The sequence below is a fragment of the Suillus plorans genome (genome assembly GCF_016647745.1).
Source record: "Suillus plorans strain S12 chromosome Unknown HD556scaffold_50, whole genome shotgun sequence".
Taxonomy (NCBI): Eukaryota; Fungi; Basidiomycota; class Agaricomycetes; order Boletales; family Suillaceae; genus Suillus; species Suillus plorans.
This window is the reverse complement of record NW_024537434.1, coordinates 86,559-104,793: the sequence shown is the minus strand read 5'-3', so window position 1 is coordinate 104,793 and position 18,235 is coordinate 86,559. Positions and strand designations below refer to the sequence as shown.

General features: G+C 49.3%; 6 protein-coding genes across 6 annotated transcripts; 4 read left to right on the top strand and 2 right to left on the bottom strand.

The window, feature by feature from the left end:
* Positions 1–176: 176 nt before the first annotated feature.
* On the bottom strand, positions 177–1,945 carry HD556DRAFT_1446136 (uncharacterized protein; the record flags this gene model as incomplete). The annotated part of the gene is made up of 5 exons (XM_041307037.1): positions 177–230; positions 282–1,025; positions 1,079–1,325; positions 1,373–1,788; positions 1,838–1,945. The coding sequence occupies 5 exons, from the start codon at positions 1,943–1,945 to the stop codon at positions 177–179; spliced, it is 1,569 nt and encodes a 522-aa protein (XP_041157375.1).
* Positions 1,946–2,246: 301 nt separating this feature from the next.
* HD556DRAFT_1520543 (CTR copper uptake transporter) lies at positions 2,247–3,693 on the top strand. Its single transcript, XM_041309154.1, has 4 exons — positions 2,247–2,780; positions 2,831–2,963; positions 3,010–3,177; positions 3,234–3,693. The coding sequence occupies exons 1-4, from the start codon at positions 2,633–2,635 to the stop codon at positions 3,328–3,330; spliced, it is 546 nt and encodes a 181-aa protein (XP_041157374.1). The 5' UTR covers positions 2,247–2,632; the 3' UTR covers positions 3,331–3,693.
* On the top strand, positions 3,694–6,084 carry HD556DRAFT_1295820 (iron reductase). The gene is made up of 8 exons (XM_041299430.1): positions 3,694–3,735; positions 3,798–3,915; positions 3,970–4,265; positions 4,324–4,407; positions 4,460–4,775; positions 4,823–4,991; positions 5,046–5,511; positions 5,563–6,084. Exons 2-8 carry the CDS (start codon positions 3,875–3,877, stop codon positions 5,964–5,966), a joined length of 1,776 nt encoding a protein of 591 aa, XP_041157373.1. The 5' UTR covers positions 3,694–3,735; positions 3,798–3,874; the 3' UTR covers positions 5,967–6,084.
* A 1,936-nt stretch (positions 6,085–8,020) lies between these two features.
* Positions 8,021–10,879, top strand: HD556DRAFT_1242301 (CHAT domain-containing protein; the record flags this gene model as incomplete). The annotated part of the gene is made up of 2 exons (XM_041298270.1): positions 8,021–8,318; positions 8,439–10,879. The coding sequence occupies 2 exons, from the start codon at positions 8,021–8,023 to the stop codon at positions 10,877–10,879; spliced, it is 2,739 nt and encodes a 912-aa protein (XP_041157372.1).
* A 258-nt stretch (positions 10,880–11,137) lies between these two features.
* On the bottom strand, positions 11,138–12,176 carry HD556DRAFT_1242280 (uncharacterized protein; the record flags this gene model as incomplete). The annotated part of the gene is made up of 3 exons (XM_041298266.1): positions 11,138–11,602; positions 11,653–11,821; positions 11,869–12,176. Coding segments are annotated over 3 exons (942 nt in total), but the record flags the coding sequence as incomplete, so codon positions are not given.
* A 1,886-nt stretch (positions 12,177–14,062) lies between these two features.
* Positions 14,063–17,667, top strand: HD556DRAFT_1528974 (CHAT domain-containing protein; the record flags this gene model as incomplete). The annotated part of the gene is made up of 5 exons (XM_041309394.1): positions 14,063–14,102; positions 14,161–14,311; positions 14,367–14,509; positions 14,557–14,654; positions 14,710–17,667. 5 exons carry the CDS (start codon positions 14,063–14,065, stop codon positions 17,665–17,667), a joined length of 3,390 nt encoding a protein of 1,129 aa, XP_041157370.1.
* Positions 17,668–18,235: the final 568 nt, after the last annotated feature.

The window sequence follows — 18,235 nt, the reverse complement described above, 5'->3', positions numbered from 1 at the left end:
GCACGTTCTTGTCAGGTCAAACTGTCAATATTGAAACAGTCTATGAGGACCAGGATGATGAGATAATGTTGATGCGATAGCAACACGATGCGCATCTCACAGAGTCCATTGAGTATAAATCAATCAGATATATTAAAATGCTGAAGTATCTTGAACAGTTTCGGTGTAATAAATGATTACTCGAAATCAAGCATTTCGATGCTCTGTGAAACATTATACATACTGCTTCCCTGCGTTTGAATAAGTGCCATGTCCACAATCGGTATCCGATGATGACTCACTTTGAGGGATAACAACGTTATCCTGTTTGCTTCCACGGTCATATCATTCGCAAGGAACTTTTCCTGAGAAATCGTCTCGATATATGGGAGACCAGGCCCTAGTGGATCCAAGAAAAGGGTCGAATTTGGTGATTCGCCTTCGACAAGTCGTTGATGCGATGTAGTGATGTTCCCAGCCTTGAAGTCCGTCACCCTATGAGGGTTAAAGTCGCGGATGCGCAATGGTCGTGACTGTAGCACCCCATCACGAGAGACAAGGTCGCCAATCAAATCCGCACTACGGAATCCGAAAATGCGGTGTGTGCAGGAGCTGTTGGCATTCTCGAAGAACCGGGTGTGCTTTGAGCCCCAGGCGGACCAAGGCAGACTGGGAGAATCCTGGCTTGCTTCTCCATAACGGCTGATGTAGGTAGATTCGAGCTCCAAGAGGGTGTCGCGCTCGATATAGAAGGTGAAATATGGCGATTTGGTGGTCGTAGGCGCCGACATGCACATGTTGATAGCGATGAGTTGATTATGAGTGCTGGCGTGGAATGGAATAGGACTGAAGGTGATGTAGTGAAAGATGAAGGGGTCCCTCAATGCAGGGAAGGAGAATTTGGCAACGAGCCGGATGGCATTGACCGAATCGATAGTCTCGAGGGAGAACAGCATTAGTTCCGTCGCGCTGGCGACGAGGAATCTACCGTTCGTTAGAAAACTGAAATTCGTCGTTCCGTAATCGACGTCAAAGATTTGGAGGCACTGCAAGTCGAACTTGGTCGTAAGTCGTAGCAAAACAGGAGACTTTGACCCACCTGAGAAGCTTCCTTGGACTTCCAGTTCCAAATTTGCAAGAAATCGACCAGTTCACCATCTACTTTGTGAGCATATTTGCAGAACAAGCCATAATAGTCTCCGAAGATCATAGTTTGCGTGTAGGGGGAGTCAAAGAGTTGTGGATGGATTTGATTGTGCAGTGCTTTCACGAGGGGGGATGCGGCATCAGGATGGGGTTTGTCCTCAGACAATGATCTGAAAGTGACGTCATATGCATGACTCTCTCTGTTGCTGTCAATATAGCCCATCGTCATATGCAAGAAGACACTCACCCACGAGTTGCTCTGGAAAGGATAACCACAAGATCCTGTGTGGGCGAAAAACTATAACCCTCGAATGCTGTGCTGTCAATTTTGCAAATGCGTTGTCGCAAGTCGATGGTGTGGGTGTCGCCATCTGACAGCGAGGGCTGGACGAACTTGAGTTGTTCGAGAGATTTCGCTGGGATTCCAAGAATGCCACACGACCAACGGTAGTTGTCGGGAGAGTAAGACATCGTAGTGGAATTTCTTTGAGAGTATTCGGCTCTCTGCCACGCAGTTTCGCTTTTTTGAAGCAATTGGCGACGTGTTGCAACGGCGATGTCGCAGCCAGGCAACGAGGGTGGAATCGCATTGAAGTATCGAACATCGATCAAGTATTGAAGCTCCGAGGAAGAGTCAATGAGTTGTCGAATATCACTGCATACCTGGAGATTCTGCATTAGTAGCGATTTGGGCATTTTGAAAGAGACGTACTTTGCGTGCTCGGACTAGATCGTATACGTCTAGGTGACCAAGAATATGCAACAGTAATTCGGCAGGGACATCCATAAATTGTATGGTGATGTTGTGGACTTGATTCATTGTTGTCTTGCAAGGAGGTGAGATTCGTAGAAGATATCGATAAAGGCTTGTTGCAAGAGTGTGCAATGAAGATTTCGAGTGAGCAGTAATAACCAGCTTGCCAGGTTTCATTATATACGATGTTGATGCCAATATAATTGCGGATCAGTGGGGAACGGAAGGACTATGACGTCATTTGTTCCGACCCGTTTTAGTATAACGGATCTCGGAGGTAATATATCATCCGGAGCCCCTGTGGCGTTAGAACCCCAAAATTCCCACGATGCGCCAAAATGCCTCACTCTTTCAATTCCCACATCTTCTTCGACTTCTTGCAGCTCGAAGCTAGCGCAGAGTGTTACAGGGCCTCAACTGCAAGATATACGATATACTTTGGAGCGAATTGGCCATCGTGGTTGCAACCAGAATTGCACGGTGAAACAGACTCCAGATGATGTGCGGATTGTCAAGACGCAGACCGATATCGATGAGCGAGAGTGTAGTTCTCAATTTTTCTACGTCTTGACACTCTGTTTTTTGCCACACTTTGACGACGATCTGGGATATTCCATCCTCTATCTACCGCCCACTGGCAGTTCAGAGAATCAACTCTATCCCCCTTCAACCTGGCGTCATTCCGCTAGGGGAAGGTAGTTCCCACGGACAGTCAATTACGCTGTCGGAACACCATCCTTGCGAACGCCTAAGATGAACTGGCAATTATCGGCGCTCTGTCTCTTGTGTTTGAGTCAAATCTGTCTCGCAGACAATGGCATGGTCATGTCCATGGATGATGGCATGACTCTTGCCGTAGGGAACATGCTCTCGTATCTGCACTTTACGCCAGGAGACACTCGTGGGTCATATCTTCTCAACAATGAGCTCTTCTAACAGACCTGTATACAGTTTGGTTCCTTGGCTGGGTTCCTGAGAGCTCGGGAGCCATGGTCGGCACATGTATCGCACTGTTTATGTTGGCGGTGATCGAGCGCTGGATAGCGGCTTGTCGAGGAGTGATGGAATTCCACTGGAGTCAACAGTACGTTCTCCTTATTTTTCATAGTATAGTTCTTACGCATGAGCAGGGCGATTATCATTGCGTCGGACAAACTCAATATTCTACCAACTCGGTCATCTCCCATTGGATTCATAAAGCGCTTCACTCCACCCTTTATTCCTGCGTATGATATCTCACGTGGGGTCATGTTTGCAGCGCAGACGCTGCTGGATTACCTCTTCATGTTGACAGTTATGTAAGTTGCATCGCTCTTTCTGATCGTCGAGTTGTTGATGTGCTGGGCGTGAACAGGACGTTCCAACTAGGTTTCATATTCTCCCTTGTGGTGGGGTTCGGTGTGGGAGAAACACTCTTTGGAAGGTTTGGCAGTGTCACACATGTGCATTAAATCTATGCACGTTCGTTTTTGTAAGTTTAGAATGGCAAAGTATTGACTTCCTCTTGGTTATCGTCAGGCATGCCAAGCTAGGATACAGTGTATGATGCGGATAACTTGGATATGCTTTCTAACAACACAAACATAGCACTACTTACCATGGGTAGGCGTGAGGGCACGAGCAGGCGTGACGATCGGTGGTAGAACACAGCATGAGATATAGGGTAGTCGACTGTCAGGCAGGAGTTCCAGAGTCTTGTCATTATGGACCCCCCACTGGCCCCAAATCTCACGCTAAGTCTGAAGTATTTTGTGTAACATTCAAGGCACCTTATATTGATAATATCGATAACCTCGATGTGAATATACCTATGGACTTGCTGACATGACTGTGATCGTCAAACCTCGCAGCCCGTAGTACGTGTTCATTATCTTGATGAGGAGCGAAAATGTTATCTTGACTTACTAATCAGTACCAGGCACTTCATCCTGGGTTACTGCTGCGCACCCGGCACCGGAAAGTGATTGCTACCTCCTAGGCCTCAACTTGAACAACATGGCTGCCCCGGTCGTTCCAAGCAGCTTCCAAATTTACAAGTATATTCGAAAAATCTCATTCCGCATACTGAAAACGCATGCATGAATTGACAGCTCATACGTCGAAGATCCTAAATGGCAAATCAAATTCACCATAATCTGGTGCTCTGGCGTCGCACTGGCTGTGGCCGTTTCTATTCCAAGTGTTATTCTTGGTCTGAGACATGGGCGTTCCCTCAAGGGAATCGCTGGAATCTCAGAGACCGGTGGATATCAGTCTGCCCATTCCGATGGCAAGGAGCCACCGCCTACTACCCGTCGAAAAGGTCGCAGATTGGTTGGAGCTTGGAATGCTCTCATCTCACCGACGTACTGGTCTCCTCCGAAGCTAGGGCTTAATGTTGGACAAAGTGCGCATTGAGGGCGTTTGTTACTGATAGGAAAACTGATACTTTGCAACTTATTCAGTTATAGTTTTATCGGCGTACCTCACAGCTGTACTCGTCTGCATCATAAAGGATGCACCTCTTATTTCTAATCCGAACAGAGCTGGTAAGTCAGTCAATCCGTTGACGCACGAGAGGAACTTATTTGGGCCACGTAGGATTTCTCGCTCTCGCACAGTTTCCGGTCGTCTTTTTGTTTGCAACAAAAAACTCAATTCTGTCCTTATTGTTAGGACCAGGGAATGGCTACGAGAAACTGAACTTTATGCATAGGATGGCGGGAAGAGCTATGTTTCTTGCCGCATGCATTCATGGGTTCCTGTGGATCCGCAATCGCCTACAGTATGGACTTGCAATTCTTGGTCCACAGAAAGAGACTTCGGGAGTGGCTTCGCTGGCTCTACTCTGTATCATCGTCCTTACGTCGCTGAGGCCAGTCAGGAGACTATTTTATGAGTGCTTCTTCATCATACAGTAAATTTCGTTGCTTCGCGTCATACCACATCTAATATTTCTTGCAGCATATTGACATACGTGGCATTCTTTGTCGCTATATGCTACCATACGTCGTATGCATCGCCGTGGATATTCCCTCCCCTTGCATTTTATGGCGCAGATATTTTACTGCGCCTATTTCGCTATCGAATCAAGGCCGCCACACTTACTGCGCAGGATACTCGTATGACTATGGTACAACAGATGTTTGAGCGTTATTTGATAAACTGTTGATTTCATCTTTGATAGATCCGCGTTCATAATTGCGACGATGGTTGGCTCGCTGGCCAGCATGTCAGACTGCGCGTTCTCTTCTCCAACAGAGTTTTTGAATCACATCCCCTCACTATTCTCTCGGCACCACCTTCCCATTCTTGCCTCTCCTCACCTGGATTCTTTCTCGCTGCACGAAATGATGGAGACTGGACGCGGGCGCTGAATAGCTATACCCGGGGGGAACAAGAACGCTTACGAATAGAGAATAGGTCAGAGGGCGACTCGGGTGCTTTCGTTCAAGTCATGCTGGATGGTCCTTATGGAGGGTCGAGCGTCGATCTGGGTCTGTACGAAAGCGTGTTTCTTATAGCCGGCGGGTCTGGCGTTACATTCACTCTTGGTCTGCTGGACGACATTGTCGGCAGGTGTGTCAAACTAGGCCGCAGTCAGGGGGAACGAACGAGGGGAATCGAGTTCACTTGGTGCATCAGATCTTTTGGTATTTGATTTTTGACTACGGGCGTTACATCGTTCTGATCTATTTGCACAGGTCAGATAGAATGGTTTGCACCGATGCTGATAGATATTGCCACGGCAGCGTCGAATAGTACCATCGACCTGCACATTTCTATTTTCATAACGTGCTCTCAGGCTTGCGATCCAGAAGCGGTACTTCATATCCCCAACTCCGTCGTCGCACTTTCGCGTCCAGCTGTCCATAATCTTCTCAGGGACTTCATCAGTTTTCCGTCATCATGTGAAAAGGAAGATTCGATCGACATGCAATGTGATGAAAGCCAGAAATTAATGGGCTTGGGTGGGGGAGTCGCGGTCTGTGCTAGCGGCCCAGAGAGCTTGACGAGAGATGCGCAGAATGCAGTTGCAGGATTGGGTTTGATAATGGGTATGGATGTGGGCGGGATTGCTCTACATACGGAGCAGTTTACTTTGTGACCTAACTCAAGTACATTGGAAGTTCTCAAAGCGGATTGATCAGGTACCCGAATGCTACAAATTATACATACCTGGAGACTGTAATGGTCTAGTGATGCTATGCTATAGAATGATTGCCATAAGCCAGGTCTGAAATTCTCTATGCAAGAAGGGCGTGAGAACGGGATGCCGCATGTCGGCACGTTGCCACGGTCTCGACACCCAAGTTCATTGTGCTTCTGCACGTCTATCTTACGGATTTACGCTCAGTAGAGTAGCGGTCCGCACCACCTCCATCATTCACATAATTAGAGTCCACGTCCATCTCCTACGAGATACACCTCTGGTGATTCCCTCTTCACGCTGTTTCTTTCACTATTGACTCGACAGTCACTCTGCACTTTGTTCCATTGACATTACCCTTACCTCGAATACAACCCCTCCCTCTTGTCGAAGCTCCACATTCAGGTGCTTACCGCAATGGTCCGCTCCTGTAACCTCTGCCGTCTTGCAGCCTCAAGCCGCACCAATGTCAATAACCATGTCCTTGGCCAAAGTATGGTCCCGTCACCTTCGAGGCTTCCCTACACTATCGACCTGCCAGCCTATCCATGCAGTGCCGCCTATAATGGATATTCCTTTTCCGCAGGGTTTAGTGTCTTATCTCTCGATGGTGAGTGAATCCGGTAGCGGTCACAGCTTCCTCAATACTTTGTTCGTCAATCATCCTTTGCCGAACGAGAATACAATTGGTTGTATTCTCCCCTTATTCTTTCTTATTCCTCGCTGCAGGCAAGATCATCCTTCCCCAATGGCACTGTCAGTTCAATCGGACCAGTCGTATGTTATCATTCGTCTTTTCTTTGCGCGTCGTTTTCAGCGATATAGACATTTCTTGCCTCTGTCATTACCTCACAAATGTAGTCAATTCTACATTTTGCCTTTGCGTGCTAACTGAGTAGTACGATACAAGTCCAGGAGCAGCAATCACCCTGAGACTCGCATGTCCCTTTCAACGTTGGCAGACCACTTTCGCCGCAAACTGTTCATGCCATTCTCTACTTTAGCACAGATTCTTCGGCTAATCCTGGTCGGTGATCTCCATTCCCAGCGCTTGTGCAATCATACCAGCGTCTATCGTGCCGATCATCCACTGACAATATGGAAATACACGTGCAGCTTGACTTGAACTCTAGCGCTCAATCTCCCTTTCAGCTGAACCTCTATCCACAGTCCCCATATCCTTACCCCCGTCCTCCCTTCTCACTGATTCCTTCCACGCCACTCAGCCCGTCTTCGAATCTCATCAATTTGCTCCATCGCAACATCATGCCTGGTCCCTCAAAACGCCGATATATCAGACTTGAAGGTGAGTTCCTCCGCATTACCTTCGTATCAGTGTCATGATCCTCAAGCTCTATCTACAGTCATCAGCGGAAAGAATCTTCAAGTCCCGTCCGGGCGCATTGCCGCTGGTATTTACGTGTCCATCAATGTCGACTCGAGGAGACGCTGGAAATCGGCCATCAGTATCCTATCATCTGATGGATCTGTAGTGTGGGGGGATCCTGTAACTCTGTGAGGTCCACGGAGACTTTCTGATGTGATGCGAGAACTGATCCTTAGATTATAGACCATCATCACGTTCCTCACCTGCGTTGTCAGTGGAGATCAGGGCTTCCTATGAGCTTGGTCGAATGCTAGGCGGTGGAGAGGTCATCGGGGAACTTGAAATGTCGTGGGATGAGCTACTCGATCATGGAGATCACCCATTTGGTGAGTGATTCGCTTCTCATCCATGCACATATATTAATATCTCGTAGATCTATCGTTCCCAGCCGTGTGCGGTGTCCAGCCTTCCATCACACTGAAGGTTGCTGTTCTACATGCTTGGGAAAATCAAAACGGCGCGCTATTTGATGTGAGCGATCCCGGACTCTGTCCTGTTAGCTTTGCTGATGGAACGCCAACTATAGGCCCTCGTAGACCGCAAGATTGTTCGAGACGCTGATGCGGGCCACGCACAATTTGCCTCATATATCAAAAGCAAAAATGTCTCTCACTTGAATAATGCTATGGAGCATTTTCAGTTGGTTCTGAAGCAGTGTCCGGTCGGCCATCCAGACCGCGCAACGGCTCTCACCAACCTCGCGTGGGCCTGCCTTGAAGGCTACATCCAAAATGATCTTCAAGACATTGATACTACCACCTCCCTCTTCCGCGACGCACTTGCACTGCGTCCGCAGCACCATCCTGATCATCCCTTATCCCTATATAATCTCGCTGTGGCGCTGAGTTGGCGCCACTCCAAGAAAAGTACTGCTGCAGACATCTGCGAAGCCGCCCAACTCTATCATGAGCTACTGCCTCTCTGTCCAGAGGGCACATACCTTCGTAGCATTGCGGCAGGGGAAAATGGTGTTGATTATGTGATCGGCGAATGCAACACACTTCCAACAGACGCATCCAATGAAGGCATCCACCTTCGAAGAGTTGTGCTCGAGCTCTGTCCTCTGGGCCATCCACTTCGTCCGAGAACCCTCAACGAGCTTGCACGAGCAGTGGAAGCACGCTTTAATCAGCACGGTAGCATCTATGATCTTGACACGAGCATACAGCTTGGTCGTGAAGCCGTGTCTCTGTGTCCCGAGGGACATGCTCACCGTGATGCCTACCTGAACAACTTGGCCTTTTCACTCTTGTCCCGCTTCGAGCACCAAGGCAATACTAATGATCTCGATGAGGCCATCCCTTTGCATGAAGAAGCGCTGCACCTGTGCCTTGTTGGGCACAAATCTCGTGAATGTTCATTGGACAACTTAGGGGGCGCCCTCGTCTACCGTTTCAACAAACGCAGCGACATCGGAGACATCACCAGAGCTATCAGCCTTTATCACGAGGCCCTGACGTTGTGCCCACCTGGGCATCCTGGTCGTACCATCACGCTTCACAACCTTGCCCACGCGCTCACAAAGAGATACGACAAATCGCAAGCCAGCGAGGATCTTAACGAGGCCATTGATTTGTATCGTGAATCCCTTGTGTTAAAAGGGCTTGACCATCCATTGCGTCATGTTACTCTTTTCAATTTGAGCTCGGTGCTCTGCTCTCGTTTCACGCAAGCTCAGAAGAATGAAGATGTCGAGGAGGCCATTACCCTTTGCCAAGAATCATCGGCGGCTCTGTCTTCACTGCACCCGGACAGGTACTTCAGCTACATGTGGCTGCAGGAGGCCTATTTGTCTCGTTACCGGATTTTACACGACCCTGCTGATTTGTCTCTTGCAGTGGAGAACTTCAGACTCGCATCAAGACATTCTACTCAAGGGTTCCCAAAACGCATCATTATGGCATTAAATTGGACAGTTGCAGCTGAGCAGCATGGTCATGGATCCGCGCTGGAAGCCTACTCGACATTTTTTGAGCTTCTTGACGGTCATTTGGCAACGCGATCATCGACAGTTTCACGACGCGAAGCTGCTGCTGCCTTCGATGATATCAGATCGCTGCCTGTAGATGCAGCATCGTGCGCTATCCGCAATGACAATCTACGACACGCAGTCGAACTCGCAGAGCAGGGTCGTGGCCAGCAGTGGTCACTGGCATCTCGACTCAGGACTCCAGTTGAAGACCTCGAGTCAACAAATCCGACATTGGCGCACAATTATTTGGAGCTGAGCAAGCTCGTTTCCAGTGCGGCCCAGAGTTCTGCAACCATCACCGACAGAGCTGCTGCTGATCTGGCAGAAATGGAGTACAGGAGGCTTACAAGGCAATGGGAAGCTGCGGTTGCTGAAATACGTGATCTTTCTGCGTTTTCGCGGTTCCTGCTCCCACCTCTGTATACAGACATACAAGCGGCAGCGCGCCAGGGCCCGGTCATCATCTTCATTGCGAGTCAATACTCATGCAGCGCCATCATCGTCCCAACGTCAGGAGACCCGCATCATGTTCCCTTGCCATCTGTCACTCTCGCAGATCTGACCAATCTCAAGGACCGCTTCGCCAGGGCAATACGACATGCATCTACCCTGGGCCCCAAAGTGCCGCGAAACGATCTAATAGTCCTCTTGCGCACAGTATGGGACGAGATCATGCTACCCATCATCAACGTCCTCAGGCATGATCTGAAACTACAATACTGTCGGATCTGGCTGTGTCCAACTGCAGCCTTCACATCTATTCCTCTCCACGCAGCTCACCCATTTCGAACGAACCTAGATGGCTCTAGGGAGCAATGCCTGGAGGATCTCTACATCTGCTCTTACACGCCAACACTTTCGGCTCTAGTCAGATCCAGACAGATGATGAAGAAGCGCGTCACTCCATCCTTCGCGACAATCGGACAAGGTCAACCGGGTGCAGGGAAAGGCAAGGCGCTCTTGGCCGTCGACAGCGAGCTCGAGCTCGTTCATAAGCTCGTCCCTGCGACGGCCAAATACACTACTATTTCTGGCGACGCAGCCACACGAGCAGGTGCGCTCGAAGCTTTGCAGCAGAACACCTGGGTGCACCTAGCTTGTCATGGAAAGCAGGACCCTAAGCAGCCTTACAATTCGCATTTCATCATGGGAGACGAAGATCTGACGCTGCTTGATATCATGGAGAGAGATATTCCGCACGCCGAGTTCGCGTTCTTATCAGCATGTCATACCGCCGTCGTGGATGAGGAGACTCCCGACGAAGTGATTCACCTCGCAGCTGGTCTTCAGTTTTCAGGGTTCAAGAGTGTCATTGGCACGCTGTGGCAGGTCGACGACTCTGTTGCACAACATGTCGTCAAAGCCTTCTACGAGAATATGTTCAAAGATTTGAAGGATGGAGGTGTGATGGACTGTACAAAGGCGGCCTGGGCACTGAACCGTGCTACGCATGCCGTGAAAATGAAAGTGCCGCTGGAGCAGAGGATGGTTTTCGTTCATATTGGTGTGTAGTTCTACATCGTATTGCTGTCGTCTGGCACGTATTCACATGTTGTTGATTTGCGATCCTTTCATCCTGTTGTATAATTGATTAGGCCTGATATATTTTTTGCGTTCTAGCTACCTCATTTTCATATGCTTCTGTTGTATTTTTGTCGACTAGAGTGTTCACCAAAGTTTCTATGTACTACTCGACTCGTTTGCAGACTTATCTTCTGCTTGAGTACACTCGACCAACCACTACCAAGTTAGAAGCAGGGCCCATCCAACTCAACATTTGCACCCGTCGAAGTCAGTAGTCTCTTCAATCCGTTCCTCCTGACTGCGGCCTAGTTTGACACACCTGCCGATGATGTCGTCCAGCAGGCCAAGAGTGAGTGTGACCCCAGACCCGCCGGCTACAAGAAACACGCTTTCGTGCAGACCCAGATCGACGCCTGACCCTCCATAAGGACCATCCAGCATGACTTGAACGAAAGCAACAGAGTCGCCCTCAGACTTCTCATTGATGTGTAAACGTTCTTGTTGCTGTCGGGTGTGGTTATTCAATGCCAGCGTCCAGTCTCCATCGCTTCGTGCCGCGAGAAGGAACCCAGGTGAGGAGAGGCAAGAATGAGATGGTGGTGCCGAGAGGATAGTGAATGGATGGGATTTAAAAACTTTGTCCAAGAAGAAAACACGCAATCTGACATGCTGGCCTGCGAGCCAGCCATCGTCGCAATTATGAACGCGGATCTATGATAGATGAAGTCAACAGTGCATCGAACAACGTTAGAATACTATACCAAAGTCATGTGAATGTCCTGCCTAGTGAGGATAGCATCCTTGATTCGATAGCGGAATAGGCGCAATAAAACATCTGCGCCGTAAAATGCAAGGGGAGGGAATATCCACGGCGATGCGTACGACGTCTGGTAGCATATGATAACAAAGAATGCCACATATGTCAAAACGCTTCAGAAAAGGTTAGTTGTGATGCGATGCGAGGCAACAAACCTTACTGGACGACGAAGAAACACTCGTAAAACAGTGTCTTGACTGGCCTCAAAGATGTGAGGACGATGATGCAGAGGAGGGCCAACGACGCCACTCCCGAAGTCTCTTTCGGCGGACCAGGAATTGCAAGTCCATACTGCAGATGATTGCGAATATACAGGGACCCATGGATGCATCCGCCGAGGAACATGGTTCTTCCCGTCATCCTATGCATGAAATTGGGTTTCTCGTAGCCATTCCCTGGTCCTAACAATAAGGACAGACTTGAGTTTTTAGTTGCAAAAAAGACGACCGGAAACTGCGAGAGCGAGAAATCCTAAGTGACCCAAATAAGTTCCTCTCGTGCGTGAACGGATTGACCGACTCACCTGGTAGCTCTGTTCGGATTAGATGATGCAGACGAGCACAGCTGCGAGGTACGCCAATAAAACTATAACTAAATATTACAATGTGTCAGTTTTTCCTGTCAGTAACAAAACACTCTCGATACGCACTTTGTCCGAGATTGAGCCCAAGCTTCGGAGGAGACAAATACGCTGGTAAGATGAGAGCATTCCAAACTCAGAGCAACCTACGACGTCTTCGACGGGTAGGCGGTGGCTCCTTGCCATGAGTCGGAATGGGCGGACCGATATCCATTGGTCTCTGATATCCAGCGATTCCCTTAATTAAGGGAACGTCCACATCTCAGACCAAAAATCAAACTCGGAACAGAGACATATGCTGAATTTGATTTGCTATTTGGGATCTTCGACGTATGAGCTGTAGCCATTCAGTGTGCAAGATTGAAATTGTCAGACGTACTTGTAAATCTGAAAGTTACTAGGAACAACTGGAGCAGCCATATTGTCGGGCTAGTTGGAAGGTAGCGGCCCAGTTGAGACTCTATAACCAGTGTGCACTGTATGATTAGGAAGTCGAAATCAAATGTGACAATTTCATATATAGTATACCTGAAGACAGGCGCTAAGAAGCACCGTGAGAACGGGATGCCGCATGTGTGATATGCCGGGCACGGATGGACCACGGTCTCGACACCCTCTGCACGTCTATCTTACGGTTCTCTCTACGGAGTCCGAATATAGATCATCATTCATCTCTTCGTACTTGATGCAGTTCAAGGAGGACGTGATTTACGCTTGGTAAAGTAGCTGTCCGCACCACCTCCCTTATTCACATCATTACAGTCCACGTCCATCTCCTACGAGATACGCCTCATATCTGGTGATTCCCTCTTCACCCTGTTTCTTTCACCATTGACTCGACAGTCACTCCGCACTTTGTTCAATTGACACCACCCTTGCCTCAAGTCGAAGCTCCACATTCAGGTGTTTACCACAATGGTCCGCTCCTGTAACCTCTGCCATTCTGCAGCCTCAAGCCGCACTAATATCAATGACCATGTCCTTGGTCAAAGTATGGTCCCGTCACCTTCAAGGCTTTCCTACACTTGGACCTGCCAGCTTATCCATGCAGTGCCACCTATAACGGATATTCCTCTTCCGCAGGGTTCTGTTTCTTATCTCTTGGCGGTGAGTGAATCCGGTAGCGGTCACAGCTTCCTCAATATTTCGTTCGTCCGCATCAATCATCAATCACTGTCAACCGAACGAGAATATAATTGGTTGCATTCTCGCCTTGTTCTTTCTCATTCCTCGCTGCAGGCAAGATAATCCTTCCCCCATGGCACTGTCAGCTCAATTGGACCAGTCGTATGTAATCATCCGTCTTTTCTTTGCGCGCCGTTTCAGAGATATAGACATTTTTTGCCTTTGTCATTACCTCACAAAATATACTCAATTCTACATTTTGCCTTTGCGTGCTAACTGAGTAGTACGATACGAGTCCAGGAGCAGCAATCACCCTGAGACTCGCACGTCCCTTTCAACGTTGGCAGGCCACTTTCGCTAACTGTTCATGATATTCTCTACTTTAGCACAGATTCTTCTGCTAATCTTGGTCGGTGTTTCTCCATTCCCAGCGCTTGTGCAATCATACCAGCGTCTATCGTGCCGAACATCCACTGACAATATGAAAATACACGTGCAGCGTGACCTGAACCCTAGGCCTCAATCTCCCACTGGGCAGAACTCTATCTGCAGTCCCCATATCCTTACCCCCGTCCTTCCTTCTCGCTGATTCCTTCCACGCCACTCGGCCCGTCTTCGAACCCTCATCAATCTGCTCCATCGCAACATCATGCCTCGTCGCTCAAAACGCCGATATATCAGACTTGAAGGTGAGTTCCTCCACATTACCTTCGTATCAGGGTCATGATCCTCAAGCTCTATCTACAGTCATCAGCGGAAAGAATCTTCAAGTCCCGTCCGAGCGCATTCCCGCTGGCATTTACGTGTCCATCAATGTCGACTCGAAGAGACGCTGGAAATCAGCCATCAGTGTCCTATCATCTGATGGATCTATAGCGTGGGGGAATACTATAACTCTGTGAGTTCCATGGATAATTTCTGATGTGATGCGAGAACTGATCCTTGGATTATAGACCATCATCACATTCCTCACCTGCGTTGTCAGTGGAGATCAGGGCTTCCTATGAGCTTGGTCGAATGCTAGGCAGTGGAGAGTTCATGGGGGAACTTCAAATGTCGTGGGATGAGCTACTCGATCATGGAGATCACCCATTTGGTCAGTCATTCGCTTCTCATTCATGCACATACACTGACATCTCGTAGATCTATCTTTCCCAGCCGTGTGTGGTATACAACCTTTCATCACACTGAAGGTTGCGGTCGTGCATGCTTTGGACGATCAAAACGGCGCACTGTTTGACGTGAGCAACCCCGGACTCTGTCCTGTTAGCTTTGCTGATGGAACGCCAACTATAGTCTCTCGTAGACTGTGAAATTGCTCGAGACACAGATGCTGGCCACATACGACTTGCCAGATACGTGAGATACAAGAGGGTCTCTTGCTTGAACGGTGCTGTAGAGCATTTTCAGTTGGCTCTGAACCAGTGTCCGGTCGGCCATCCAGACCGTGCAACAGCTCTCACCAACCTCGCGTGGGTTCGCCTTCAAGACTACATCCAAAATGATGTTCAAGACATTGATGCTACCATTTCTCTCTTCCGCGACGCCCTTGCATTGCATCCGCAGCACCATCCCGATCATCCCTTATCCCTATATAATCTCACCAAAGCGCTGAATTGGCGCTACTCCAGGAAACATACTGCTGCAGACATCTGCGAAGCCGCCCAACTCTATCATGAGCTACTGCCTCTCTGTCAAGAGGGCACGTACCTTCGTAGCATCGCGGCAGGGGAAAATGGTGTTGATTATGTGATCGTCGGATGCAACAATCTTCCAACAGATGCATCCGATGAAGGCATCCACCTTCGAAGAGTCGTGCTCGAGCTCTGTCCTCCGGGCCATCGACTTCGTCCCAGAACCCTCGACGAGCTTGCAGGAGCAGTCAAAGCACGGTTTGATCAGCATGGCAGCATTGATGATCTTGACACGAGCATACAGCTTGGTCGTGAAGCCATGTCTCTGTGTCCCGAGGGACATGCTGACCGTGATGTCTACCTGAACAACTTGGCCTTTTCACTCGTGTCCCGCTTCAAGCACCAAGACAATACTAATGATCTCGATGAGGCCATCACTTTGCATGAAGCAGCGCTGCACCTGCGCCCTGTTGGGCACGAATCTCGTGAATGTTCATTGGACAACTTAGGGGGCGCCCTTGTCGACCGTTTCAACAAACGCAGCGACATCGGAGACATCACCAGAGCCATCAGCCTCTATCGCGAGGCCCTGACGTTGCGCCCACCCGGGCATCCTGGTCGTACCATCACGCTTCACAACCTTGCCCACGCGCTTACACACAGATATGACAAATCGCAAGTCAGCGAGGATCTTAACGAGGCCATTGATTGTTTTCGCGATTCCCTTCTGTTACAGCGGCTTGACGATCCAGAGCGCCATAGAACTCTTTACAGTTTGAGCTCGGCGCTCTGCTCTCGTTTCACGCAAGCTCAGAAGAATGAAGATGTTGAGGAGGCCATTGCTCTTTGCCAAGAATCATTGGCGGCTCTGTCTTCACTGCACCCGGACAGGTGCTTCAGCTACAGGTGGCTGCAGAAGGCCTATTTGTCTCGTTACCGGATTCTACACGACCCTGTTGATTTGTATCTTGCAGTGGAGAACTTCAGACTGGCGTCAAGGCACCCTACTCAAGGATTTCCGGCACGCATCGTGGAAGCTATTCACTGGGCTCGCCAAGCAACAGTCTATCAACATGAATCTGATCTAGAAGCATACCAAGTGTGCTTTGAGCTTTTCGACAGCCATGTGATGACACGATCATCGATCATCTCACGGCGTGAAGCTGCAACTGCTGTTCGTGGTGCACAATCACTTCCTGTAGATGCAGCGTCGTGCGCCATACGTCGTGACAATCTACGACACGCAGTTGAACTCGCAGAGCAAGGTCGCGGCCAGCAGTGGACCCTGGCATCTCGACTCAGGAATCCAGTTGAAGATATCGAGTCAGCAAATCCGGCACTGGCGCGCAATTATTTGGAGCTGAGCAAGCTCGTTTCCGATGCCGCACAGAGTTCTGCGACAATCGGCGACAGAGCTGCTGCTGATCGGGCAGCAATGGAGTACAGGAGGCTTACAAGGCAATGGGAAGCTGCGGTTGCTGAAATACGTGATCTTTCGGCGTTTTCGCGGTTCCTGCTCCCACCTCTGTATCCAGACATACAAGCGGCAGCGCGCCAGGGCCCGGTCATCATCCTCATTGCCAGTGAATACTCACGCAGCGCCATCATCGTCCCGACGTTAGGAGACCCCCATCACGTTCCCTTGCCATCTGTCACTCTCACAGATCTGACCAATCTCAAGGACCGCTTCGCCAGGGCAATACGACACGCATCTACCCTTGGCCCCAAATTGCCGCGAAACGATCTAATAGTCCTCTTACGGACAGTTTGGGACGAGATCATGCTACCCGTCGTCAACGTCCTGCGACATGATCTGAAACTAAAATACTGTCGAATCTGGCTGTGTCCAACTGCAGCCTTCACATCTATTCCTCTCCACGCAGCTCACCCATTTCGAACGAACCCAGATGGCTCTAGGGAGCCATGCCTGGAGGATCTCTACATCTGCTCTTATACGCCCACACTTTCGGCTCTGGTCAGATCCAGACAGATGATGAAGAGGCGCGTCACTCCATCCTTCGCGACAATCGGACAAGGTCAACCGGGTGCAGGAAAAGGCAAGGCGCTCTTGGCCGTCGACAGCGAGCTCGAGCTTGTCCATAAGCTCGTCCCTGCGACGGCCAAACACACTACTATTTCTGGAGACGCAGCCACACGAGCAGGTGCGCTCGAAGCTTTGCAGCAGAACACCTGGGTGCACCTAGCTTGTCATGGCAAGCAGGACCCAAAGCAGCCTTACAATTCACACTTCGTCATGAAAGACGAGGATCTGACGCTGCTCGATATCATGGAGAGAGATATTCCGCACGCTGAGTTCGCGTTCTTATCAGCGTGTCATACTGCCGTGGGCGATGAGAAGACTCCCGACGAAGTGATTCACCTCGCAGCTGGTCTCCAGTTTTTGGGGTTCAAGAGCGTCATTGGGACACTGTGGCAGGTCGACGACTCTGTCGCACAACACATCGTTAAAGCCTTCTATGAGAAGATGTTCCCAGATTTGAAGGATGGAGGTGCGATGGACTGTACGAAGGCGGCCTGGGCACTGAACCGTGCTACGCACGCCGTGAAGACGACAGTTCCGCTGGAGCAGAGGATGGTTTTCGTTCATATTGGTGTGTAGATCTATATTATCGTATTGCTGTCGTCTCGTACATGTTCACAAGTTGTTTATCTGCGATCCTCTTTCTTACTGTTGTAAAAAATTCTTGCACTATAGCTATAGCCTATCTCGTTTTCGCATGCTCTGTTATATTGCTGTCGACTAGAGTCTGTTCACCGAAATTCTTGTATACTCGACTCGTTTGCAGCCTTGTCTTCTGATAGCTCTGGAGTGGGCTTTGACAGGCTTGAGTATTTAGATAGTGGGATTTGGGCCAGTCAGGCCTACTAGATTCTTTACGTTTTAAGTGTTGAGTTTTGCATCACGGAAGCTCGATTAATTTCAATCAATGCTAATTTATGTGCCAAGTTATGAGCAGGTTTGGGTCTGCTCATAGGGAACTATCATTCAGAGGGAGCTCCGACGCAGGTGAGATGCTCTTCCCAGGGACAATCAATTCAATTCTTAAGTGAGAGAATGGGAGTTAGGAAATAGCAAACAGAAAACAGGCGTTATTATAACATGCTAAGATGTGCCAGAGATGTCTGACAATCGCACACGCTGGTAAGTAGATACTTGAGTGGAAGCA

What these genes read in the sequence shown, in the direction of transcription:
- HD556DRAFT_1520543 (XM_041309154.1), top strand. Translation starts at nt 2,633, where the DNA reads ATGAACTGGCAATTATCGGCGCTCTGTCTCTTGTGTTTGAGTCAAATC. An exon ending in GAATTCCACTGGAGTCAACA is followed by an intron (nt 2,964 to 3,009) that starts GTACGTTCTCCT and finishes ACGCATGAGCAG; the next exon opens with GGCGATTATCATTGCGTCGG. An exon ending in CTCTTCATGTTGACAGTTAT is followed by an intron (nt 3,178 to 3,233) that starts GTAAGTTGCATC and finishes GGGCGTGAACAG; the next exon opens with GACGTTCCAACTAGGTTTCA.
- HD556DRAFT_1295820 (XM_041299430.1), top strand. Translation starts at nt 3,875, where the DNA reads ATGGCTGCCCCGGTCGTTCCAAGCAGCTTCCAAATTTACAA. An exon ending in GAGTGCTTCTTCATCATACA is followed by an intron (nt 4,776 to 4,822) that starts GTAAATTTCGTT and finishes TATTTCTTGCAG; the next exon opens with CATATTGACATACGTGGCAT. An exon ending in AGGATACTCGTATGACTATG is followed by an intron (nt 4,992 to 5,045) that starts GTACAACAGATG and finishes CATCTTTGATAG; the next exon opens with ATCCGCGTTCATAATTGCGA.